A 27,134-nucleotide genomic window follows, 5' to 3' on the forward strand; every position below is an offset into this window, starting at 1 on the left:
CTCCGCAGAGTGTCTGGTCAGGCTCAGGTGGAGCCTGACCAAACCAGTCAGCTTCGGGTGAGGAGTACGGCAGGGGTGCCCCCTCTCGGGCCAGCTGTACGCTCTGGCAAGCGAGCCCTTCCTCTGTCTCCTCCGTAGGAGGTTGACAGGGTTGGCGCTGCGGGAGCCGGAGCTGCAGCTGGTCCTGTTGGCGTACGCCGACAACGTGCTCCTCGTGGTGCAGGACCCGGGTGACTTGGCACGGGTGGAGGCTTGCCAGGCCATCTACTCGGCAGCCTCCTCCGCCCGGGTCAACTGGGTCAAGAGCTCTGGCTTGGTGGTAGGGGACTGGTGGCAGGCGAGCTCCCTCCCACCCGCGCTTCAGGCCATCCGGTGGAGTGCGGGTCCGCTGCTCTATCTCAGCATTTACCTTTCTGCCACGCATCCGTCCCCGCCGGAGAACTGGCATGGTTTAGAGGGCAGGGTGGTAGAGCGACTCCAAAGATGGACAGGACTACTCCGGTGCCTCTCCCTTTGAGGGAGGGCACTGGTGCTTAATCAGCTAGTCCTGTCCATGCTCTGGTACCGGCTCAACACCCTGGTCCCGGCCCCGGGTTTCCTGGACAACCTCCGAACATTGATTCTGGAGTTCTTCTGGTCAGGACTGCACTGAGTCTCTGCAGGGGTTCTCCATCTACCCCTGGAGGAGGGAGGGCAGGGCCTGAAGTGTCCCCACACTCAGGTCCATGTCTTCCGCCTCCAAGCCCTGCTGAGGCTCCTTTATGGTGCAGGTAGTCCGGTGTGGAGCGTACTGGCATACGCCTTCCTGCACCACTTCTGAGGGCTCCGATATGACCGACAGCTCCTTTATCTCCATCCGAGAGGTCTTCTGCGAGTCCTCTCCGGGCTGCCGGTCTTCTACCAGGACCTCCTCCAGACCTAGAAACTGTTCACGGTGACCAGGTCTGTGGCGGCCTCCCTGGGGGAAGATCTCCTTGCGGCGCCCCTACTACACAACCCCCAGCTCCGCGTGCAGGTGGCGGAGTCCCGCTCGGTGCGCCAGAGGTTGGTCTTGGCAGAAGTCACCAGAGTCGGAGACCACTTGGACTACGACCGGGGAGACTGGCTGCATCCCCTGATGCTCGCTCAGCGCATGGGGCTCTCCAGACCAGGTACTCCCCGGTGCGTACTTCAGGAGGTGAGGGCCGCTTTGCCGCCCACTGCTCAGATTTACCTCGACCGGGTCCTAAGGGAGGGCGTGCCCCGCCCACCCTCCACCCCAGGCCCTCCGGACCTTTTCATTGGGCCCCCGCCCCTTCACCGTGAGCCGGCTACATGAGCTGCAGCCAGTCCTTTTCCCGACCACACCATGGAAACATCCATACACGCTTGAGCTCCACACCCTTCACGTCCTCACCCTCGTGTCCCGCCCTGACACAAAGTGGTGGGACCTCCTGCCACCTCTAGAGGGTGAGGAACCCCGGTGGGCTGGCCTATATTCCACGCGGGTCCCGAGGCCCGCCGGGGATATCAGTTGACGGCTCCTCCATGGGTGCATACTTGGCGCGGTTCATCCCAATCCGGACACCTGCCCCTTTTGCGGCACGAGGGAAACCCTGGCGCACGTCTACCTGGAGTGCGCCAGGCTGCAGCCCCTATTCCAGCTCCTCACAAATATTTTGTTAAGATTTTGGTTGTACTTTTCCCCTCACCTCCTTATCTACGCACTCCCTGTCCGTGGCCCCACTAAGTCACGGGACCTCCTGGTCAACTTCCTCCTGGCCCTGGCTAAAGCGGCCATCTATAAAACCAGGGTGAGGAGGTTGGCCGATGGAGTCTCCTGTGACTGTGGGGCCTATTTCCGATCCTCCGTCCGTTCACGCCTCCGGGCAGAGTTGCTCTGGGCGGCGTCCACTGACTCTCTTGATGGCTTTGAGGAGCAGTGGGCGCTGTCCGTGGTTCTCTGCTTGGTGTCCCCATCTGGTTCTCTTCTTTTGACCCTTTGACCGCACTCCTGTCCCTGTTGTTCATTAGTTGTCCCCTGTAATTATTTGGTTTTCCAGGTCCTGTGGACCCCCCTCTTAGGCTGGGGGGGATCCTTTAGCAGTGGGCAGACTTTGCCCGCCCACTTCCTGGATCCCAATAGGACACGTGAGGCTCAGTGTGCTTGCAGGGCGAGCGGGAGTTAATAATCAAACCCAGGCGTCCTGATGATTTTGCATCCTGCTCTCTTGCAGTCAGGAGCAGCAGTGGGAGGATTTCTCCTCTCCCCGCAGGGAAGGAACTGCCCTTTGCCCTGTCTAGAGCAGGGGTTACATAAGGCCCCATCTGACGGCCGCTGTGCCTGCTGTGTTCTGCCACCTCGTGGGGGACTGTGAGAGATCAACCCCAACTTCCTTTAGCTCAACGCAGCGTGAAAGCCGGTGAGCAGAGAGATAACTAGACAAGGAGCTGGCTTAGCCGGCTAGGGCACAGACTCTCAGCCTCCTGTGTTGCTGGGGGAACAATTGCCATAAAGGCCATGGAAGGACTAAGGCCTCCACTGATTTCAAGCCCTCAGCTGTACAGACCCTGACAAAGGCAGTCACCAAGCCCAAACTTCCTGTCTCCTTCCACCTCCTCTCTCAGCTGCCTCCGGCAGCCCCAGTAAATACTGAGATGGAAGGCGCTGACTGCAGTAAAAGAGAAGAGGGCCCTCCTCTAAAGGAGTAACCATGGAGCAAGAGCCAATTGAAATCAATGAGAATGGGGGCGGGGGAGAGGGGTGGTCAGTGCACATCACAACTGAGCCCTGAATGGCTGGGTAGGATCAGTTATGGGCCTCTTCTTTAGCCTTGGAGTGAACAGCACACGTATCATTTTAACAGGTGAGTCCCACACTCTGCCCCACATGGGTGGCGGGGAGGGAAGTAACTTCCAGCTGGCCAGATGGAGAGGAAAAGTTCAACCAGGCTTTCTGGGCTCTCCTGTATCAGCATATCTCCTCGAAGGGACACAGCCAAGGCATGGTTTGTGCTTAATTAGGGTGGGGATCCAAGGACATGGGGAGATACTCGCTCCCCCTTCATTACACCCTGTGTGCCCAAGTGACATCCCCGAGGTGGCAACTAGAGACTGTACCCCGGAGTGCTGGCTCTGTCACCTCCTCCCTGTGGCTTCTTCCCAGCTGCCTCCTCCACAATGTGCCGAACTGATACCAAAACCCAGCCTTGCTTTTGGCTTCCCTTTCTGTCCCCAACCCCTCCTGGCTTGCAGGCGGCTATCAGTCACTTACTCCGAGAGAAATCCTTTCAACGTGAAGCTGGGTAATTACAGAGTAGCTGCCTTCCCCCGTGACCGTTCCTGCTAAACGCTACGGAGCAGATTGATGGGAGCTCTGCAAATTGTTCAGTAATCTCCGTGCTAGCGAGCGGCTGTCCTGAGGGAGCCAGCTCTCTACAAACAAACCCACTGCTCCATCCGTCTCCCCTGGAGCTGACCCCCCGTCGCATGCATTACTCTTCCCGTGCCTGCCGAAGCAGCATGGTGCCGACGGCACCTCAGGCGGGGGAATGACGGATTCGGCTCACTGAACTGAAACGTCCGCAGCTGCCAACCCAGACACCAAACCTTCCCCGGGGCATCGCCCGCCAGCAGCCAAGATGTATGTAGGAGCGCGCCATCTCGTTCCCTGCCGTGCAGGGGAACCCAGGGCTGCCTTTCAAATGTATCCTCAGTGAAACGAGGGACAAGACAGAAGGCAGGCTTGGTGCAGCGAGAGGAAGGGAAGAGTTCTTCAGCGTGCAGCAAGGGGACAGCGGAGCAGGGACTGGAGTAGACTGCACGTGCCCTCAGTGACCGCCGCTGAATGCGCCACCTCTTCCAGAAGAAGGAAGGAGCCGGCTCCCTGCCACCTGACTGTCCCTTTACACTGGCTGCAACTAAATCCTTTCAATTCCACCAGACACTAGTGCACGCTCTGAATGTCCCGGGGAAAGGTTTTATTCTCAGACACAGGAGCAGCCCAGAGCTCTTTCACCCTCCCCGAGACACCTGCTGGTGTCAGGCCAGTAAGCACATCTTCAGATCTGAGCCAGGCAGCTTCCACCACTGCAGAGTTGAACTCCCAGGGCAGGTCCAGGTGAAGAGCACGGCCTGCTTCCACCCCCCCGGGCTACGGGGAAGGAGTCTAGGGGGATCTCAGTGACGGACACCCGCTCGCTTGTTCCAGCCGAAGATCTAGTTCGCCAACTGAGCCCCTCGTCCGGTGAAGAAGGCAGCCATGGGACAGCGTCCCCAGCAAGCCATGAGCAATCAGACAAATTCTGGGCTGCCACTCCTCCCTGACAGAAAGAGGCCCCACCTCCCTCCCCCGGCCTCACTCCATCGCCACCGGCTGCAGCCCCTCCACGTCCCGAGACTTGGAGTTCACCAGCTCCCTCCTGATCTCTGCCGAGATCTGCGGGTGGCCGTGGAACTTGAGCAGCTCCAGCAGGGACTCCTTCTGCTCCGAGGAGAGGTCCTCCTTGTAGCGCTGGGCGAAGGTCAGGAGGGACTGGTGCCACAGCACAGGCAAGGTGCGCCGGTCCGTCTGGAAGGCCAGGAAGTGGAAGACCAGGGCGTCCACCACGCGGAAGGGCAGGGCGTATTTCTTGTCGATGAGCAGGCGCAGGAAGATACTGTTGGCGCCGCTGTACTCCATCTCGGCGAGCTTCAGCATGGCAGCACTGCGGGGGGGAGAGCAAGGCCGAAGTGTGCGCGAGGGTGGGGAGGACTTGGGGTAGGTGCTTGTCGGTCACACTCCGAACACAGTGCGGAGCCGCACCCGCGAGTGGGTCTGGGCACCTTCCAACACGAACAGGCACCCTGCCCCTATGGCATCTTCAAGGACAGGCTTTGCCAAGGCCTCCCCTTCTCCCACTTCAGAGCACATTTGTTTCTGGAGTCTGTGACCATCGCTCTTCCCCCTGGCGGCCTGTAAACTTCCCCACCGTCTAGGGCCAGGGACTGAAGGCTGGCGCGCCCAGGGCACATCAGCTACCAGAGCGGGCCACACCCTCCTCCCACCTGGCCCTGCAGGCATAAATCTGTTCCCACTGAGCCGGAAGGGCGTGAAGTCCCCACCCCAAGACTGCGCTGTGGCATCTGACCATCTCGCTACGCGCCCAGGCATGACCCTAGCGCTCGCTCCGCTTCTCTACCCCGGAGAGACAGAATCAAGAGTGGCAGTAAGGGTCTGGGCCCGCCCAGCGCCAAATCCCCTCCACTGCCACTGGAACGGGTGGGATAACCCAGCAGGGACACGACCGCCGGGCTCTCACTGTGCTGCTGAGCTAGGAAACTCCCAGCTACCAGCACCGTGGAGCTGTGGCTAAACTGGTGGCTCTTGGCCCAGGAGCTTGCCAAGGGGGAGAGCCATGAGAATGGGGAACAGTCTGCCCAGTGATGGAAGCCCGTTGCTCGGGCTGGAGTAGGTGGGACCTTTCCTAGCTCTGTGAAATGCCAGAGAGGTTTTCTGGCAGAGCTGGGACATTGCTGTGGGACTCCCTGAGGAAATGGGAGAACCAGCGCTGCACAATCCTCCCCCTGGGGCCCTCCCCACGTTACCTGGAGTGAAGGACGGGGATCGAACACTTAGCAAGAATGCTCCCTATGATGATGGCTTCCCGTAGCGTGCAGGTCCCCAACTCACACAGGGGGATCAGGATCCCTGGAAGGGAGGGAGGGAGAAGAGAGTCTGACAATAGTGCTCTTAACACAAGATGGCTGGACCTGCGGGGCTCAGAGCCTGAAGCCTACCCCAGCTGACTGACCCCTGCCCCACGCATTCCAATCCCCATGCACGTCCAGCCTGGGAGAATGAACTCTCCAGAGGGGCATCGATGCCGCATCCCTGCCGCATCCCTGGGACCCGAGCACAGAGTGTTGCGGGAAGCACAGGATGGGCTGCACTCTTTGCCCCTGCCAGCCTCATCAACGGACAGTACAAATGGACTCAGGGGATCAACTCCCAGCTATGGGTCACCTGCCGCGAATAAATCTCGCCCACCTCTGACAGGTACCAAAGGGGGCTGTCTGTTTTTGGCACTTATACAGCTGATGGTGCCAAGAGCGTTTTAGTGAACTGAATATTCTGATCTAGCCGCTGCTGGTTCAACAGGCTTCTTGCCTGCAGCTGAAGGACCAAGCAGGTTTCTGCACCTCACTTGCTTTTGCTCTCATGGTTTCAGCCTCCCTCCCTTTGCTGCTGCTGTTCAACTCTGGAGAGCATTTCGGGGTTGCTGCGTACACGAAAAGTTCACTGTGCAAAAGAAAAGGTTAAACGTGCCCCTACTGGAAGGCCAAAGAGAGCAAGTAGGTATCCAAGTCCTCCACCACCCTCCTCCCAGAGAACAACTCCTAACCTAGCTGTGACACCAGGAACGCTTACACAACCCAGCCAGGTCACTGCACTGCAAGCTGGACCCACCCTCCTCTTCCTGCCACCTGGTTTCTTTTCACCTTTGAACCAGGCTCCCGGCTTGAACAAAGCCTTCTTCAAAGCCATGTAGAGGTGGAAATTGAGGCGCTTGTACTCAGCAATGTCATCCCTCACTCGCGGAAGCAGCACCAAGTTATAGAAGCGCTGGGCCATCCTCTCCTTCAGGTTGGAGGAAAAGATCCTGGCAGGAACGAGGGAGCGGGAAGTTGAACTGAAGTCTCAGCCCCCATCCCAGCGGCCCCAATGAAGTCAAGCAGGAAGCAGTGCCTAGTACTCCCACCTGAGGATCTCCCTTTCCCACCAGGCCCATCCTAGTTTGCTGGTGGTGGTTTTGTTACCCCATGTTTGAAGCTTCTGTAGGAGAAGCCCAACACGCGTCCTGCTGAAATCCAGGCTGGGTTGGGGTGGCCTAATAGAGGATGAGGAGTCTGGACTCCTGGGTTCTGCCACTGACTCGCAGGGTGAACTGATCCTCTGTGCCTCATTTATAAAGCAGGAACAATACGCCCTACCCTCCGAAGAGGGGGAAGGCCCTGAGGCTCAGCGAAGGGGCTTGGAGAGCTGGGCTAAGAAGTGCTTAAAAGCGTATAACGCTCTGCGTTACCTGCCGGGCTTAGTACCAGAGTGCAGGGGAATCAATGAAGTGACTAAACAGCTTCTTTTTAAAGACGGGTACTCCGGCTACTCAATTAGACTCCAGCCCTGTACTCCCCTGCCTGACTGTGCAGAGCCCAGAGTAAAACAACCAGTGTTATGCAACGTTTCACAGTTTGGGATCTGAACCTGTAATATCTCAATCGGACACGCTTCCAGCTTCAAGTGTCACAGGCTGCAGTTCTCACCCCAACTGCAGGCAGGACGAGCACCAAGCTAAAGGGCAGGTTACTTAGGAGTGGTTACAGCTATGGAGAACACACTGAAGGGAACGGTACACTGGATCAGGATGGAGTCAATCTCCACTCTCTCTAGCATCCATGAAATGCCAGATCCACAGCACTAGCATGGGTTTCCGGAGGTGGCAAGCAGCTTGCTTCCTCTGTCTTTCGCCTAAGCTGAGAGCCAGAGGTTGGTTAGGATTTCAGCGACATGGCAGGAGTCCACGGAAAGCCCCCCGTAAAACCCACAATCAGTAAAAACCACGGCAATTATATCATACCTGGTTGCTTGATACATGGCAGCTGCAGTCCATGTTTCTGGCTCTGTGATGTAAAGGATCTGCTCCCAGTTTGACAGCGCTGGGATGATTTTAAATGCTTTGGGGAGTTTGCCACTCCTGTATTTGGATAGCACCTTTAAAACAAAAAGTATGTGGAATGTGGCCTAGTGGTCAGAACAGGGACCTGAGAGCCAGGACCGCTGAGTACCGTTACTAACTCAATGTGTAATTAACAGGGTCAGCTGTCTCCTGAGCACCTCCTCATGACCGGAAGTCATTCTGCGGCACCTGCCTCTGTTCCCCTCTTCAAGGTCCCTTAATACCTCACTCAAAGCAGCTTGAAACATTCACCTCCCATAGTCCAATTTATCCCAGGCCCCAATTCAGTGTCTCTCTCCCCTAAGGTAGGAAATACCCAACCATTTTCCCTATAGCTGGGTCCCAATTCAAAGCCTCTCTCTCGTCAAGCAGGAATTTGGCCCTCTAGGCCGCAATCAGTGTCTCTTCCCCTTAAGTAGGAAGTCCCCATCCCTCCTTCCCGGGGCTGGGTTCTAATTCAACAGTCACTCCCAGGTTTACCTAGCTAAAGTTCAGCCTTCTAGTTCTCACTTCTCAACTCCCCTGGTGTCAGGGTCTTCTCTGCAGGAGCCTCTCTCATTTACTGTAGTTTCCCAATCCCGCCCCACTCTCTGCAGCCTCCTGCTGCCCTTTATACAGGAACCAGCTGTCCTCCATCAGGCCCCATCAAAGCTGCTAACATGGATGGAGTAGTCTGGGGCAGTTATTTCAGTCATCAATGGCGCCAGGCCTCCAGCCCTTAAGGGGCAACCCACCCTGTTACAACGACCTTAAGAAAGTCACTGGATCCACTTTCTCCATCCACAGGATGGATATAGCAATGCACCTTCCTCAAAACGCTGGTGTTTGGGAGGCATCGTTATTTGTAAAGCGCTTGAGATCCTTGAATGAAAGACTCAGTGTAAACAGCAGTTAAATCATTTGGAAGCCTGCAGAGAAGGAGTCTATGCCTAGTGAACACTAACGAATCATCCTGAAATTCCTCTCTGTTCACAGGCGCACACGCTTCTCAGGGCTCCTGGACCAAAGAGAATTTTAAAGCCAGCTCTCAAATGCACTCTCACTGCCAGCTGAGCAGTAAAAAGTCTCTCAGCGTAAGAGTATAATTAACAGCCCACGTTTTTCTGCCTGTTGTAGATATAACGATAGCATGGAAACCTCACACCCTGCCGAGTTTGCAATCTCCTTAATTACCCTGAAGAGCTACACAGCATTGCTGTACAGTGACAGCTGTCACGTTCTGCCCTGGAGATGGGCGCACGCCAGCCGCAGGAGAAGATATTTTTCAGCACAGGCCATGAGGATAAAGACACAAGCCACAACGATTACGAATACTGACTGCTGGAGCCGCTGGGCTCGATTCGACCTGGCTCCTCACAGAGGGACGGCGTTTTGAAGGTGGAGGCTGCTACATTACATGCTATTGCTCTTACTTCTCGGACACCCTTGTAGACCTCCAGTACGCGGGGGTCCAGCTGAGGCATGGGGTGGCCGGATATTTCCGACATCATTGTCTCCACCTCTGTCTGCTTCTCCGTGATCTTCTCCATGATGATATCGGCGAGCGTGAGCCTGGCAGACACAGGGGAAGGAAACTATGTAGAGCTGGTCTCTGGCCTACAAGAGCATCAGCCTGTTCCTTGGCAAACCAGGCAGCAGGGCCTAGGGGACTGAACACTGCAACAGGAATCAGAGGACTTGCTGATCAGTAGCCTGCTGGCTGACACTGCCCCTTTTTGTGCCTCTGTTCCCGCTCCCACCCTTGCTCTCTCCTGTCTGCATAGGGCGTTTATATCTTTGGGGTAGAGACTGTCTTACTGAGCATGGGTACAGTGCCAAGCACAAAGGGAACCCTGATCTCAGCTGGGCCTCTCTCTCGGCACTACAGTAATAGGAGTTACTACGTATGGCCCCGTGCATGTGTCATCTGAGAGGAAATGAAGCATTATCTACTGTTTGGAACACAGGGGGTCAGGACTCCTGGGTTCTATTCCTAGTTCTGCCACAGACTTGCCTTATGAGCTTGAGCAAGACAATTCTCCCCTATGCTTCAGTCTGCCCAGCTATAGAAGAGTGACAGAGCTTTAAACAAACCCACCTCCCAGAGGTCAGTTAACCTCTTCAAAGTGCTGTTCTGAACTTGAACCCTATTTGAATGCTGCGAGGCTGCAGGGAAACACTTCTATCCCATGGCTCAGGGATTTGTTTCCTACCTTAGCGGCGGATTCTTGTTCATGAACATTTCAATGGCTCTCTCGTCCTCAGGGTCCACCGTCACCTCCTCACAGTACTCCCCCTTTCCCATGGATGCAGCAGCCTTCTCCAGTGTGGGCCACTCATCATCCTCTGCGTCAGAATCCCCATCGTGTGATCCAGACCCTGGAATAAACCAGACACAGTTAAGGTTGGACAAGTCAGGGGGTAGAGCAGCTTGCCTGCAAAGATACAGCCCCACAAGCACATTCCACTCAGCTCTCCACACTCTGATCTCCAACCCTCTCGTGTGGCTAGTGAGGTGAATTTGCAGAAGCCCTTTCTAACAGTAGTCAAACACCCGCTATGGGAAGGGGCACCAGAGATTTCCAGGGGCAGTCCATCTGAAGGGACAGTCAGAATTAACATCCAGGTCCAAGATTTGCTTATCTTCTGCCAATTGCCTAATTAATTGCCAATTACCGGGATCAACCAATAAGGTTGGAGAACAGCCGTGCAATTAAAAGTTACCCTGCCAACTTGAAGCTTCACCAACTAAAGAGTTAAAAGCAGTTTCAGGTCCTACACATGTGCCTAAGTCCCCCCTGCTCGTTTTTGTGGGATTCTAACCATGGTTTGTTTGTTTAATTTTTCTCTCTCCTGTTGTCATAGAAAGAAATCGCTCAAGCCCACAGAAAGCTGACTTGAGGCCCTGATCCTGCAAACACATACTGAACTTCATACTCACACTTTAATGCAACTAATCACATGTGTACGTATTTGAAGGATCACCGACTAAGGCTCACATTGTAAAAGGTATTTAGGTGCCCAACTCCAACACCTTTAAAAAGCTGGCCTTAAGTGACCATTAAACCGACTCAACACCAGGTGCTGTCAAACGTACCGTAAAAAACAATATATGATTTGGGACAGGAAATAAGGAAGAACCTCATACCCAAGTGAAAGGATGGTCTGTTGAACAGATCACTGGACTAGAACTCAAGAAACCTGGGTTCAGTTCCTGAGTCAGCCACAGATTTCTTGTGTGACTTTGGGCAAGTCCCTAGATTTCTCTGTGTCGCTGCTGAACGGGAAGGATACTTCCCTTTGTCTGAGAGGTGCTGAAAGGATCAGGTACTATAGTGATGAGGGCTGCTTAAGTATACAGACAGGCGGATAAAAGTGGAAGAGGAGGAATGAAGGGAGACAGAATGCCTTCCCAGGACACAACTCAGCCGAGGCACCCAGGTGAACACACCTATAACTTTCGCTGCATGATCAGGAGCCAGAAACACTCTGTTTTACAGCTCATCTGAAAGGCAGCAGCCAAGGCAGCCCAACGCCCCCTTCCACTATGCTGGGACTCTTGTTGCAAACGGATTTAAGGTGAGCACTGCCACCTACTGAACTGCCAACACCGCTTCCTGAAGCCTTCTGGGGAAACCTGGGAAAGACCATAGTATGTCTATCCAGGCCTAGCTTTTAATACTCTCCGGGCCTGGGAGGGTGGAGAGAGACCTCCCATGAGAATTCAGCAGGGGGTGCGTCTCTTCCCCATCAAACCGGCTATGTCAAAGGGAAACAGATGGGGGGGCGGTGGCTGGGTTGTGCCCACCCGGCCGGAACTGAGAAGCAGAGACCAGGCTCGTTAATAAGGGACTGAGCCCACCCCTGCGCTCGCTTCGCGGGTGTGCTTAGAGCCAGCTCCGCGCTTCCATAAGGAGCGGCCTCCACCCCGAGCAGACCCAGCCCCGCTCCCCCACCCCTCTGGCGCGCTCGGCGCCCGCTCACCCAGCACCGTGGTCTTCTCCTTCTTCGGCCCGCTTCCTCTGCCGGGACAGTGCTCGGCCTCCAGCTCCTCCTGCTGGATCCGCGCCTGCTCCAGGATCCTCCGGGACAGCTTCTCATCCACGTACTGGTCCTCCTGGTCCCCACCGCCATGCTGCCCGCCTCTGCCCCGCCTCTTCACCCGTGTGGTGGGCTTCACCGCGTCCCCTTGTACGATCTGCTCGGCCAGGGACACGCTCCCGGCCGCCTCCCCTGCGCCCCTCCGCCGCTTGGCCTTAGGCATGTTGATCCCCCCCGAGAAAGCCCACGTGTGCCTTGCGTACGCAAGGGAAGAGGAGGAGCGGCTGGAAAGGCGCCACCAAAGCGCATGGGCTCCTGGAACGTTGCGGCGCCTTCCGTTCCAAAAGTGGCAACAGCCCTGTCGCAAGGCTCGGCTCTTAAAGGCGCAGCCGTCCTATTTTACAAGTGCCTTCTGGGAACCTCTCCTCAGGCGGAGTCCTTCATCCTCCAGGGTGGCAATTCTGCAACAGAAGAGCTTCAAAACCAGACTCCAAGGAGAAACTGCTAAGCTTGAATTAATATGCAAATTAGATACCATTAACTTGGGTTTGAATAGAGGCTGGGAGTGGCTGGGTCATTACACATATTGCATCTATTTCCCCATGTTAAGTATCCTCACAACTTCTTGTCAACTGTCTAAATGGGCCATCTTGATTATCAGTACAAAAGATTTTGTTTTTTTTTTTTCTCCTGCTGCTAATAGCTCATCTTAAATAATTAGCCTCTTAGTTTGTATGGCAACTTCCACCTTCTCTGTATGTATATATATATCTTCTTACTATATGTTCCATTCTATGCATCCAATGAAGTGGGCTGTAGCCCATGAAAGCTTATGCTCCAATAAATTTGGTAGTCTCTCAGGTGCCACAAGTACTCTTGTTCTTCAGCCTCCGGAGTCCTTCATCATCCAGAGAGAGTTCAGCTTTCAAAGCAGCAAAGAGAGAAGGTGGATTTATTGAGACAAGGGCTGGACCCACCTATTAACTCCATTGAGATACATTAGGCTGGAAGAAATTGGTGGAGGGGTAGGGAATATTGGTTACTTGGCTAAATAATTCTTAGGACCTTACATTTTTGGTTTTTATTTTATTTTTCTCAGGAATTTATTGGTGTTTATTACAACAGCAACAAAAACAGGTGAAAATCAGTGGAAAAACCAATAATTTTTCTAGGTAAATATCTGGGTTTATTTTGGTGTATGGAAGGATGAGGGAAAGATATTCAGTAGATCAGGGGTAGGCAACCTGCGGCACGCGAGCTGATTTTCAGGAGCACTCACACTGCCCGGATCCTGGCCACCAGTCCAGGGGGCTCTGCATTTTAATTTAATTTTAAATTAAGCTTCTTAAACATTTTAAAACCCTTATTTACTTTACATACAACAATAGTTTAGTTATATATTACAGACCTATAGAAAGAGACCTTCTAAAAACGTTAAAATGTATTACTGGCATTATTAGAGTGAATAAATGAAGACTCGGCACCCCACTTCTGAAAGGTAGCCAACACCTGCAGTAGATTAATGCTTTGATGAATGGAATTCAAAGTGGTTTGCTGCAGAACTAAAACAGAACTCAAAACACAATGCCACCTCTGAGTTTATGAAAATAATACTTCTCTCTAATCCCCAAATAAAACTTTTCATTTGAATAAACAGTTTACTGTTGTAGACGTAGAACCAGTAGCCTATAAATATTTACGTTTAATACTGAGGCCACACCATCCTTTTCGCCTCTTGTTCTATTAAAACTTTTGTATACTTGTGTTCTGAAACATATTCTAAGACAGATTTTCGTTTTCTTAGCATTTTAGTTTGGTGTGTGTCAGATCTTTAATCCGTTATCTGCTAACAGCTTGCAATGTGTACTTGGTGGGCGTAAGATTCATCAGTACATTCAGATGTGCACGCACTTCAGAGCTTGTGTGCCTGTTTGTTTATTGTGTGTATCTTCTAAACGAATATGTAGCCTTACCTCGGCAGGCAGCTTTGCTTATCCACACAGACTAATGTATTATCACAACAGCTATATCTCATGCCATGTATTGTATTTCCTAATCAAACAAGTTTTTTATATATATATTTGACTGGTACAAAGGTAGGGTGGAAAAAATAATACTTTTTGTAAAACTCAGGCTTTATTTGGTAAAAATCCGTTTAAACTGAAAACGAAGGGGCTTAATAGTTCTTTAGAAAAGCTGCCCCTCCTAAATGTTGCCCTCTTTCTGATGAAGGATTTTGCAACGTGTTTCCCTCAGGCCTTTGTCAATTTCCTCCTGGGACACTGGGGACCATTGACACAAGAATCGTGTCCCCTGGGTCTGCAGTCCCGTGCCAAGCAGTGTCTACTCGAGGGGGGAGAGACCAAGATCCGCAGCACACATACCAGATCTCCACTAGGGCTCGTTCAAATCTTTAGCATCAGTGGTCATGTGCCCCATGGCTCTTAAAACCTGGTTTTAATCTAACCCCCCCCTGTTCGCGTTCACTGCCATCTGCCGCTCACAGACTTTAGCTACAGATCTGCAAGAAGGAGGAGCAAGGTAGCACCGTGACCTACAGAGAGGCAGGGGGCCTGGCCTGAGACGGGTATCCTCCCCTCTTGATTACATCATTTCCTGCTTATTGCTGTTCACTGGGATATGGACAGGGAGGGGCTGCTGGGTTAGCAAATGTGCTTCCTGCCCAGGAGAGAGACAGAGGCATCCATATACAAGTCACTGCTGCAAATATATTTGAAAGACTACATAGTATCAGCTGAGCCTCCTTCTCCTTCCCAGGGACTAGTCCAGCCCTACGTGCAGACTTCAGGAACCATGGGAGTCACCTGGTAGGACTTTCTATGTTGCGTGGTTAAAAAGCATGCCAGTGGCTGGGTCTTTATTGACTTGCTATGAATGTGACTGCATGAGGTTTGTAGACTGGTGTCTGCCAGGAGCACCTCTGCGACGGCAGGTTAGGTCCCATCATTGCACGGGGGGTGGGGCGAGCTCCTGGCACCGAGCCCTGAAAGGTTAGTTCCTCAGAAGGATGAGCTCAGGGATGCTGATTCAGACTGCCTTGGTCCTTGCTGGGAGTGTACCCTGGCAGCTTCTTCAGCCTGTGCTCCTTGTTGGTGTTTGAGCTGGCGCTGGCGAGCCAGCACCACCATGCTGCCCCCGCTTGGTCATCGTCACATGAGTCCCGGTGGGGATAGCGGGAGAAGGCACCCCGCAGAGAAGAACACGGGTGAGGCAGGATTCTTGTTTAGGAGGGTGTGGAACATAAGAGTGGCCATTCTGGGTCAGACCAATCATCCATCCAGCTCAGTATCCTGTCTTCCAACAGTGGTCAGTGCCAGGTGCTTTGGAGGGAATGGACAGAACAGGGAATCATCAAGTGATCCATCCCCCGTTGCCCATTCTCAGCTTCTGGTAAGCAGAGGCTAGGGACACTTCAGAGCATGGTTTTGCATCCCTGCCTATCCTGGCTAATAGCCATTGATGGACTTCTCCTGTATCAACTTATCTAGTTCTTTTTTGAAGCTGTTATAGTCTTGGCCTTCACAACATCCTCTGGCAAAGAGTTCCACAGGTTGACTGTGTGTTGTGTGAAGAGACGCTGCTGTTCAGGGAATGCAAAGAGGGAACTGGGTCATGTTCGGTCAGGGATCTAGCTGGGCTTGTAATTGTAGAATCACAGAATATCAGGGTTGGAAGGGACCTCAGGAGGTCATCTAGTTCCACCCCCTGCTCAAAGCATGACCAACACCAAATAAATCGTCCCAGCTAGGGCTTTGTCAAACCGGGCCTTAAAAACCTTGAAGGATGGAAATTCCACCACCTCCCTAGGTAACCCATTCCAGTGCTTCACCACCCTCCTGGTGAAATAGTGTTTCCTAATATCCAACCTAGACCTCCCCCACTGCAACTTGGAGGCCACTGCTTCTTGTTCTGTCATCTGCCACCACTGAGAACAGCCAAGCTCCATCCTCTTTGGAACCCCCCTTTAGGTAGTTGAAGACTGCTATCAAATCCCCCCTCGCTCTTCTCTTCTGCAGACTAAACAAGCCCAGTTCCCTCAGCCTCTCCTCATAAGTCATGTGCCCCAACCCCCTAATCATTTTCGTTGCCCTCCGTTGGACTCTCTCCAATTTGTCCACATCCTTTCTGTAGTGGGGGGCCCAAAACTGGACGCAATACTCCAGATGTGGCCTCGCCAGTGCATAACAGAGGGGAATAATCATTTCCCTCAATCTGCTGGCAGTGCTCCTACTAATGCAGCCCAATATGCCATTAGCCTTCTTGGCAACAAGGGCACACTGCTGACTCATATCCAGCTTCTCGTCCACTGTAATCCCCAGGTCCTTTCTGCAGAACTGCTGCTTAGCCAGTCGGTTCTCAGCCTGTAGCAGTGCATGGGATTCTTCCGTCCTAAATGCAAGACTCTGCACTTGTCCTTGTTGAACCTCATCAGATTTATTTTGGCCCAATCCTCCAGTTTGTCTAGGTCACTCTGGACCCTGTCCCTACTCTCCAGCGTATCTACCTCTCCCCGCAGCTTAGTGTCATCTGCGAACTTGCTGAGGGTGCAATCCATCCCATCATCCAGATCATTAATAAAGATGTTGATCAAAACCGGCCCCAGGACTGACCCCTGGGGGACTCCGCTTGATACCAGCTGCCAACTAAACATTGAGCTGTTGATCACTACCCATTGAGCCCGACAATCTAGCCAGCTTTCCATCCACCTTACAGTTCATTCATCTAATCCATAGTTTTTTAACTTGCTGGCAAGAATACTGTGGGAGACTGTAACAGAAGCTTTGCTAAAGTCAAGATATATCACATCCACAGCTTTCCCCATATCCACAGAGCCAGTTATCTCATCATAGAAGGCAATCAGGTTGGTCAGACATGACTTGCCCTTGGTGAATCCATGACAACTTTTCCTGATCACCTTCCTCTCCTCCAAGTGCTTCAGAATGGATTCCTTGAGGACCTGCTCCATGATTTTTTCAGGGACTGTGGCGAGGCTGACTGGCCTGTAGTTCCCCAGGGTCTCCTTCCCATTTTTAAAGATGGGCACTATATTTGCCTTTTTTCCAATCATCTGGGACCTCCCCCGATTGCCACGAGTTTTCAAAGATAATGGCCAAAGGCTCTGCAATCACATCAGCCAAATCCCTCAGCACCCTTGGACGCATTAGATCCGGACCCATGAACTTGTGCATGTCCAGCTTTTCTAAATAGTCCTTAACCTGTTCTTTCACCACTGAGGGCTGCTCACCTCCTCCCCATACTGTGTTGCCCAGGACAGCAGTGTGGGAGCTGACCTTGTCTGTGAAGACCGAGGCAAAAAAAGCATAGAGTACTTCAGCTTTTTCCACATCCTCTGTCACTAGATTGCCTCCCCCATTCATTAAGAGTCCCACACTTTCCCTGACCTTTTTCTTGTTGCTAACATACCTGTAGAAACCCTTCTGTTACCCTTCACATCCCTTGCTAGCTGCAACTCCAGTTGTGTTTTGGCCTTCCTGATTACACCCCTGCATGCTCGAGCAATATTTTTATACTCCTCCCTAGTCATCTGTCCAAGTTTCCACTTCTTGTTAGCTTCCTTTTTGTGTTTAAGCTCACCAAATATTTCACTCTTCAGCCAAGCTGGTCGCCTGCCATATTTGCTGTTCTTTCTGCACATCGGGATGGTTTGTTTCTGCGCCCTCAATAAGGCTTCTTTAAAACACAGCTAGCTTTCCTGGACTCCTTTCCCTCTCATATTAGCCTTCCAAGGGATCGTGCCCATCAGTTCCCTAAGGCGTCAAAGTCTGCTTTTCTGAAGTCCAGGGTCTGTATTTTGCTACTCTCCTTTCTTCCTTTTGTGAGGATCCTGAACTCGACCATCTCATGATCACTGCTGCCTAGGTGGCCACCCACTTCTACTTCCCCTACCAATTCTTCCCTGTTTGTAAGCAGCAGGTCAAGAGGAGAACGGCCCCTGGTTGGTTCCTCCGGTAGTTGCACCAAGAAGTTGTCCCCAACACTCTCCAAAAACTTCCTGGATTGTCTGTGCGCTGCTGTATTGCTCTCCCAGCAGATGTCAGGATGATTGAAGTCCCCCATTAGAACCAGGTCCTGTGTTCTGGAAACTTCAGTTAATTGTCCGAAGAAAGCCTCGTCTACCTCATCCTCCTGGTCCGGTGGTCTGTAGCCGACGCCCACCACGACATCACCCTGGTTGCTCTCGCTTCTAAACTTAACCCAAAGACTCTCAACAGGCTTTTCTCCAGTTTCATACTGGAGCTCTGAGCAATCATACTGCTCTCTTACATACAATGCAACTCCTCCACCTTTCCTCCACTCCCTGTCCTTCCTGAACAGCTTATACCCATCCATGACAGTGCTCCAGTCATGTGAGCTACCCCACCAAGTCTCTGTTATTCCAGTCACATCACAGTTCTTTGACTGTGCCAGGACTTCCAATTCTTCCTGCTTGTTTCCCACGCTTCTTGCGTTTGTGCACATATACCTAAGATAACTAGCTGATGGCCCTGCTTTCTCAGTATGAATCAGGAGCTCCCCCCCACTCCTCCCTTGCACCCTCCTCCTTGTGTTTCCTTCCGGTATCCCACTTACCTCAGGGCTTAGGTCACCATCCCCTGGCGAACCTAGTTTAAAGCCCTCCTCACTAGGTTAGCCAGCCTGCCTGCGAAGATACTCTTCCCTCTCTTCGTTAGGTTTCAACAAGCTATGTCCATATTGCAGCTGGTAATATAACCTAATGGGATAATATTGCAATGGACATTAAGGGCATGGAGGACATGTATTTAAAAACAGGAGATCAAGGCTTTATACTGCTCAAGAGGGAAATAGAAGAGCTCTAAGAACATCTGTGGTCAAATGTGCTCTTGGTTATCTGGAGCTACCAGCGTAACAGAGCAAAAACCTTGTGTAAAACCTTCTGTGTGATGCTTGTTTTATATGTTTATAGGGTGACAAGGAAAATGGATCTTTACAGTGTCCCAGCTGTCCTGGCACTTGGCCAGCACCCACTGCAGTGGTTCTTTGTGCGGTGCCGATGCCCGTTACACTTGCTCTGCGTGCCTTAGGGTTTTCTTAAATGCCCGTCACAGCTGAGTTGGGACGGCCGAATGGTCTAACAGGCCAGATTCAAAGCTCTTCTTATCCTCTCCTGGGTGTTCTAGCTTCCTTGTAGAGCCATGGGTTCAAATCCTGTTCCTGACCTATCTCTTTAATGCAGCAGTGGGCAAGCTATGGCCTGCAGGCCAGATCCGGCCCACCAGCTGTTTTAATCCGGCCCTCGAGCGCCTGCTGGGGAGTGGGGTCTGGGGCTTGTCCTGCTCCAGCCGGGGAGAAGGGTCGGGGGCCGCTCCACACAGCTCCTGGAAGCAGTAGCATGGCCCCTCTCCGGCTCCTACGCATAGAGACAGCCAGGGGGCTCAGCTCTGCACGCTGCCCCCGCCCCAAGCACTGCCCCCGCAGCTCCCATTGGCTGGGAACTGCAGCCAATTGGAGCTTCTGGGGCGGTGCCTTGAGATGGGGCAGCGTGTAGAGCCGCCTGGCCGCAGCTCCGTGTAGGAGCTGGAGAAGGGACATGCCGCTGCTTCTGGGAACTGCTTGAGGTAAGTGCCGCCCGGAGCCTGCACCCCTGAGCCTGCCCCAGCCCTGATCCCCCTCCCACCCTCTAAACCCCTCAGTCCTAGCCCCACCCCACAGCCCACACTGCCAGCCAGAGCCCTCACCCCCTCCCACACCGCAACCCCCATTTTGCGAGCATTCAATTTGCCCGCCATACAATTTCTATTCCCAGTTGTGGCCCTTAGGCCAAAGAGTTTGCCCACCCCTGCTTTAATGGCTGGATGTCTTTCTAAAAGCAGTGCTGTAGCCAAAAAGAAGTGTATGGGTTTGATAGGGCAGGAAAACTCAGCCAGTAATTTTTCTCTGTTATTCAAGAGGTCAGACGGGACTATCACAGTGCTCTCTTCTGGCCTTAAAGTGAATGAGTCAAGTATGCAAGTACTCTACAGATCAGATAACTGTCATGTATGTTGGCTTCTAATCTCTATTCTAGACTTTATAAGTACATTGACTGGCTGAATTTGATTCTGACTTGGTTATCATATCTCTATGTATGCGATTACTGAATCTTTTCTGTTGCTTCCTTGTCTTCTATGACAGTGTGTCTCAGATGCCCGTGGCAGAGGGGAAGAGCGTCCAGCAAACCGTTGAAATCCTAACGAGGAAACTGGAGCTGCTGGGAGCAGAGAAACAAGGAACATTTTGTGTGGACTGTGAGACCTACCACACCGCTGCCTCCACCATGGGCAACCAAGGTCTGCATTTCACTTCCTTTCATGGAGCGATCAAAGCGCCCTGTGGCGCTGATTAAGGCTGATGGCTGGAGTTGGTGTAACTCCACTCGAGTAATGTTCGGGGAAGTAGTTGCGCTCTCATTTTCTGACAGGGACGTCTAATGCCAGCTCTGAGTCTGAATCTCAATCCCACTAATGCTTTTTCCCCCCCTTCTTTTCTCCAATTATTCAGGATGTCACTACTGCAATAACTTGGTGGTAGCTGTAGGGAAGAAAAGTAAAATAGGGACCAGATGCATGGATTCTGTTCTCAGAATCCATGCATTCTGTTCTCCCTATGTTTAAAATGTACATAACAATGCTGACCTACCTCACATGGGGTTGGGTGGCTTGACTGCTGATAATACAACGCTTGATGGTCTTTGGATGAAAGATGTTACATCAATGAAGATTATGATTCACTCCCCAAAAACTTCATTAACACAGAGTTAAGACTGACCTGCAATGCCTCGTACCTTCTGAATGCATCTGTACTTAGACTGCTGAAAACCAGGAAGTACAGAGTTATGGTACTCACCAGTCCTGCACCCTTCATACTACCCTCTTTGAGTGACACCCCAAACCTGCTGTTACAGACAGTAATAATCGGTCCTTCTGCTTGTCATTCTGCAAGGGTACAAGGAAATGCTGGTCAAGGTTAACTGTTAACAAGTATTTTAGGTCGTGAATTTCCCTTGTTCTTTGAGGAAGTGGTGGTACTGAGGGCAGGGGACAGTTTTCCTAGGGAGACCACAGAATGGTGTTGTCACTCTTTTTAAGTGGAGGGGCTCTATCTCAGGGCACCCTTTCTTAAGCAACTTCAAATGTAAACCCCTAGCCCTACCCTGGTTCCTCAGGATGCACGGGAATTTTTCAAGACCATCTGAGCAAGCATGTAGACTACAGAGCGCTTTAAAAAGGTGACTCAAGCAACTAGTCTCACCTTCAACTGTCATGGTGTTAAGCTTTGCTATAAGTGTCTCTAGAGGTCAGCAGTGAGCCTGTGCATCCGCGTATCTGTCTGGTCTGTGAATGTTGTCTGTGCAGAGTTCTCTGTGAACACTAGGCTCTCTGGCTCAAGGTATTTCTTGCAACCTTGCCCTGCTGTTGGATTTTGCTGATCACTTACATGCAAACAGCTTGGAAGAAAAGTAACAGAAGTTTGATTTTTATATATATATATATTTTGTGATTTCCATGGAGGGAAGTCTTGTCTCCACAAATCTGCTAAGGGGCTAGTTCTTTAAATAGGCAGCTGCACAGTATCCTAGCTCTTAGTTGTAAAGCCCGATGTAAAGCAGTTATAAAGCGTACACTTTTCCTTGAATATCCAAAACAGCTTTCTGCTGAGGGCATGCCCTAGTGGTTAATGAATCAACAGTGATCAAAAATATAGTTTTGGGTATTTTCCTATGTAACATCTTTAAAAAAGAACTTCCCTTCACAGCTAAGTAAAGGCTACGTGGTATGGCATTTCTTGTGTTAAGCTCTCATTAAGAGTCTAATTCTGGTTGTTGGGCTTGGTGTGTGGGTGACTGGGTGGTATGGTGGCCTGTGATATACAGGCGGCCAGACAGGATGATTCGGTGAATGAGAGTTAAGACTAGACTCCACCTATCCCCTTGGACACCTGCTCCAGGGATGGACAAGGACAGTAAGCAGGTGCCCAGACCCCAGATCTACATGGGCAAGGGGGATTCTTTATTTCCCCTAACTCCCGTGCAGGGATGTACAATGCAAGTCACAACCTATGTTATTTATAATGCCTTCGAGCCACATTGGAACCCCCTTTTGTGCATGAGGAATTACTCATGCTGCTAATCTCGTTGACTTCATTGGGGCTGTTTGTATAACTGCTCTTTCGCAGTTTGGCCCTTTGGATGTCTAATATTCTTTCTGCTTTAACAATCTATGTACTCCTCGGTGTTCATGCTCTTTATTTACATGTTACACTTCTCTCATCCTGGGCAGCATAAATCAAGGTCACTTTTGTCTCTCGTCAGTTTGTCTCAGCACTGCAGGTTTTGGGTTGTGCGTACTGTGGGAGTGGAGCAGGGGTTATTTATCTAAAAAACTGTTTCCACTGGGATTTAAAAAAAAACCAATTCCTATTTGTGTTCAGTTTTGCAGAAGTGTTGGAAGGGTTCTTAGTTTCTCCCCAGTGCCTAAATTTTGGCCCAAACATGAGTTGACGGTGCCCCTAAGGAGTAAAGTTGCTGAGACTTCATTGTGGTGGGTCAACGGTTCGATCCGTTCATATGGAATGTTAAAGGAAACCTGGCTGCAAATATTGAATTTGTTCAAGTTGGGCTCTCTTTTTACAAAGGGTGGAGGGCATCCAGTATGCGCGCTCTTTATTAGACATTAATTATCTTCAGTTAGTAGACCGTTCCCACCTCCCTTCCCCAGTAAAATGTCCTATTTCCCAAGCTGACATACGTATGTATGAGTGAGTGAATTGGTAAATGGAGACACGGCAGTAAAGTTAGCAGTCAGATGGCTCTCTTGAGTAATTGGTGCAAAACATGTTTATAAATTTGAGTTTTGGGCTCCTACATCTCAGTGGGTGCAGGAAATATAGAGATCAGGGCATGCTTTGGAATGGCAGAAAGCTTAATGTACCAGCTTGAGGGTTTTTTTTTTTTTTATGTTTTGTTTTTAGATCATAAAACAAACCCAATACGCCCAGTGTCCAGAATCTCATTAAACATTCATGAGGAATACAGAAATCCTGAAATAGCGTTTCTTTTGTCCCTGTCTTTGTTGATTGTAACAGCTGTTTCTTCTTGAAAGCATGCAAGAGGGAAGAGGCATCCTTTCTACAGTTAAAATACCATTGCTCTTGTTCCAGGGCAGGCTGGCAAGCTGATGTACGTGATGCATAACTCTGAATATCCCCTCAGCTGTTTCGCTCTCTTTGAAAACGGCCCCTGCCTCATAGCAGATGCCAACTTCGACGTCCTGATGGTGAAACTGAAAGGCTTCTTCCAAAACGCCAAGGCAAACAAGATAGAGAGCCGGGGTACGCGGTACCAGTACTGTGACTTCTTGGTGAAGGTTGGCACTGTTACCATGGGGCCCAGTGCCCGGGGAATATCTGTGGAGGTAAGGCTGTTCGTTCCTTGAGGTGGCTAGTCTCATTGACTTCAGTGAAACATAGAATCACAGAATCGTAGGACCAGAAGGGACATTGTGCTCCCTCTATCTAACAATGAGAGGATTGCGATTAGAGTCAGGAGCATCAGTCCCAGCACACCAGCTGCCTAAATATGGGCAAGTACTTTGCAGGCATCACGACAGAGGTGCGTTTGAAGGACGATGCCATGGCTTTGCCGACGTTCAAGGGGAGATCTTCCAGTGTGTATGAGATGACCCGGGAAAAAGTGCAAAGGTGTTTGAGGGGAAAATAAGACTAATGGGTAATAACAACTGGCATCGTTAGCAGAGTAGAGGCACGTGTTGAAGGCTCAGTCGTGTGTATGAGAGGATAGGTGGGGCTGTGCTAAGCTAGGAAGCGCCCCTGAAAGTGAAGATGAGTGGTTTGTTTTAGAAGCAGTGGAAAAGGGGAGCCAGATTTTTGTCTTTTTTTTTTTCTAAACACTTTTAAATCCTGTTTTACAAATATTTGATTGATCACCTCATTGGACATCTCTAAACATGCGTTTCAGCGTGCCTAGTCAATAGCATTATTCTATATTTCTGTAGAATAAACACAGTTGCCATAATGATAGCAGCATTTCTATTGATCTTAGGGTTAGCAGAAGCTTGCCTTATACCAAACTTGAGTTTGGGACCCAATTTGAGCTGCCTGTCTTGTTTTTAGTTAAACAGGGTTTCCAAAGTACGTGTCTGGTCTTAATTCTGCTTATAAACAACACCCCCACCCTCACCCCTTCTTCCAAAACACCAAGGCAAACAAGATGGAGAGCTGGGGTACATCAAAAATGTATGTGTTTTTTTTTTTGTTTGTTTTTTACACACACACACACACACACACAATCTAACAATCCACCTCACTTCTGACACGCAACATCCTTGTTATTCCAGACCCAAGTCCCTCCTGGGCAAAGTGGCATTTGAACTAAGGTCTGCAGAAGTGAAAGGCTAGTGCATTAACCTCCGCTGTGCCATCTAACCCCTGGAGTACCTAGGTCATTTAATAATGATGCATCTGTAGCTTTCTGATAATCTTTAACTTCCCTCATCCCCATTGCTTTTGTAAGTAAAATTCAGGTGAGTTCCTTGAATGTTTTCCAGGGTGCTGGCTGGTTTAATTTTTTCCCTCCTTCGCTTATTTGATAAACATCTCCTTTTAGTTTGCATATATGAGGAGGATTGTATATCCCTTTGTCCCCAAGGGATTGACGCGTTCTGTATCAGGGTTCAAAGTTAATTGTCTCCTGTGTGGTTCCCATCCACTGCTCCGTGCTTCCGTGCTCCTGTTTCTGTTGCCAGGTGGAATACTGCCCGTGTGTGGTAGCCAACGACTGCTGGAACCTGCTCATGGAGTTCATGCAGAGCTTCATGGGGAATCACACGCCTGGAATCCCATCTGTGTTTGGCAACAAGCACGACAGCATCTACAGCCCAGGTGACACAATGGCTCAGTACATGGAACTGTTCAACAAGATCCGCAAACAGCAGCAGGTGCCTGTAGCTGGGATCAGATGAAGAAGACTCCAAGAGACCGTTCTTTTTTCTTAAAGTGACTATCCTCTTTTTTCCCCAATTGTCCTCGTGGATCCCCTTGCTCAGTAATGTCCTAAAGATGTCTCCCCCTGTAGAAAAGCACCATTCATCTCCATATAGCAGGGGTAGAATCAGTTTTTCCTACCTCCAAGCTTGGTCTCAAATATAGTGTGTGTTTCATCGCTCCATTCAGTGGTTAGCCCATTGGCGCTGGTGTGTCTCAATGCACCGGCAATGCTTGATTCTGGGGATAAATGTTCTTCTGCAGAAGGATAAAGTAGAAGATCCAGCTGTGTGTGCACACAGGCAGGGTTTTATTGTCCCTTATTTTCCCTGGCGGCTGACTGGTGAATGTGGGTTTGGGGGATATTCGTATGGAAGCATTTTGGTACCACTTTAATAATAATAATAATTTTTAAAAGGCTTATTTTCATATAAGGATGTGGAGTCTCTTTATCCAGCAAGGGTAGTCTGTCAGTCTGTGTGTGTGTTTGTAACAAGTTTTAATAATTTTTCTCTGGTGCAGAAGTTGTGTCTTAGCCGCGTTTATCTTCACACCCTCGATGGCAAATAATTTCCTTTTGTGACAAAAATCTTTATCAATTCTTTGCTGTCCCCTTGCGGTTATGTTCCTAACTTGCTATCATCTTTGATAGCTGATGAGTGAATTAAAACCTTCTGGCTCTCCGATGATACAAATGGAGTCTGGCCTTCCTGAAGGATTCTTCTCATCTGTTGAAACAAAGTATCTGCCACCCTATCTCATAGTTAGAAAGGGATCTGATAATATGGATAGAGGTCCCTTTGCTTTAAATCTCTACTCATCTGCGAAGTCCCATTGATTTCAGTGGGACTATTGAGGTGAGTAAAGGTTTGCAAGAGGCAGACTGAAGATTTACTGCAGGGCTTGAATATCATACAGCAATGATTTATGTATCTGGATGGAAAGCTAGGGCAATTCCCTCCCTTTAAACCATCTGTGCCCTTGGCTCTAAACACTGAGTAGCTGCCTGGCTGGGGAATGTAAATTTCCTCTCTCCTCTTTATATTTTTCTGTGTTTTGTGGTGTTTGCTAAATAGATAGCAGCATGGCCTGTTTACCTCGGTTCTGCAGCTGCAAGACCTTTGTGTAGCTTCCCTGAAACGCCTTCCCAAGGAACTTCACAAGCAAATAGCTGCAAGGCAAGGATCTTCTCTGCTTAATTTCAGAATTCTGCGTCTTTGAAATGAGCAGAACTATCCTGGCCCTGCAGCCACTCCTCCTGCTGAACTCCCATTGAGGTCAGTGGGAATTCCATGTCCAGAGGCTTTGCAGGGTTGTCCGTCCTTAAATCATGCCTTATGTCACACCAGTCTGAGCAAGTAACCTGAGGGACCAGAGTGTGCCTTCTTTAAAGAGCAGATTCTGCATCTCCAGCCCATACACGGAACTTGCACTGCAGCCCTGTGTCTAAAAAGTAAACTGGGCAAAACAGAAGTCTTGGACCTAAAGAAACCCAATGATCTTCCAGGCAAGCTGCAATTGGACAGGGTCTGGGGAGGAAGGTTGAAGATATGTTTCTGGAGGATTGGAGAGAGAACAACTGTTTTGTTGCTTTGATTTACTGGTTGGCTGAGTTAGTTAATTCATCGTTTATATATGATTGGTTGTGTTTTTTGCTGAAGGGGGGGTCATTTATGTCTGTAAGTGTAATTCATTATTGTTACGGCACCTAGAGCTTGTTATATGGACATTTATTATTATTATTTAACTCTGAATAAATTAAATAACTTGGCAGTGAGTGTTGTAAGCCCTGGTTAAATGATTTGCAACAAACAGTATTTAAATAAATTAGCAATTTGAACATATTGGAAGCACGGGGAGCTAGTTTGGGGTCCAGTCTTGCAACTCAAATGCATGTTACTCACTGAATTCTAATTCTCTCACTGACTTCAGGGGAGAGTCTTGTGAGTAAAGCGTTCAGTGTGTGGCCCTTAGCTCATTATTACTCTGTGTAATTAAGTGTGGCTAGGATCTTTTTTTATTAAAGAAAATGCTGTGGAATTGTGACTGGAAGATTAGGCACATCAAATGTTGCAAATGTCTCTTTCAATACAAAAAAAGTTTTGGTATCTCAGATGCATTTTGTAACCAAAGTCATATGTCTTTAAAGAGTATAATGTGTGTGCTGGATCTTATTGGTGTTCGTTCTCTTCTTAAAGCCGGTTACTGTTCTGCAGTCACAGAGCTGGACCCCTTGGGCTAAATTCTGCTCTTAATCACATCTGTACCACTCCAGTGACGTCGGTGGGGTTGCATGGGTGTGAAGATAGGATCTAGGCCCATTATCTCTTAGAAAAGGCATCCATTGATGTGACTGCCTTCTCTAAAGTAGGGGATTGA

At 50.3% G+C, this 27,134-nt stretch overlaps 2 protein-coding genes across 5 annotated transcripts; one reads left to right on the forward strand and one right to left on the reverse strand.

Annotated features, from left to right (window-relative positions):
• Nucleotides 1-3,938: 3,938 nt before the first annotated feature.
• Nucleotides 3,939-12,206, reverse strand: BYSL (bystin like). The gene is made up of 7 exons (XM_037885116.2): nt 11,658-12,206; nt 9,887-10,052; nt 9,107-9,245; nt 7,596-7,729; nt 6,460-6,620; nt 5,566-5,668; nt 3,939-4,685 (listed from the first exon to the last, which is right to left on the reverse strand). Exons 1-7 carry the CDS (start codon nt 11,935-11,937, stop codon nt 4,337-4,339), a joined length of 1,332 nt encoding a protein of 443 aa, XP_037741044.1. The 5' UTR covers nt 11,938-12,206; the 3' UTR covers nt 3,939-4,336.
• A 2,116-nt stretch (nt 12,207-14,322) lies between these two features.
• MED20 (mediator complex subunit 20) lies at nt 14,323-26,924 on the forward strand. Of its 4 annotated transcripts, XR_003565473.3 has the most exons (5): nt 14,329-14,542; nt 19,890-20,044; nt 22,914-23,167; nt 23,886-24,008; nt 24,110-26,924. XR_003565473.3 is itself a non-coding variant. In XM_007065137.4 (4 exons), exons 1-4 carry the CDS (start codon nt 14,385-14,387, stop codon nt 24,731-24,733), a joined length of 783 nt encoding a protein of 260 aa, XP_007065199.2. In that variant the 5' UTR covers nt 14,323-14,384; the 3' UTR covers nt 24,734-26,924. The 4 variants fall into 4 exon arrangements, 3 of the variants coding, with proteins under 3 accessions (XP_007065199.2, XP_037740943.1, XP_037740945.1); XM_007065137.4 differs by lacking the exon at nt 23,886-24,008 and having other exon boundaries at nt 14,323-14,542; nt 24,518-26,924; XM_037885015.2 differs by having other exon boundaries at nt 23,886-26,924.
• Nucleotides 26,925-27,134: the final 210 nt, after the last annotated feature.

Source organism: Chelonia mydas, chromosome 21 (assembly GCF_015237465.2).
Source record: "Chelonia mydas isolate rCheMyd1 chromosome 21, rCheMyd1.pri.v2, whole genome shotgun sequence".
Lineage (NCBI taxonomy): Eukaryota > Metazoa > Chordata > Testudines > Cheloniidae > Chelonia > Chelonia mydas.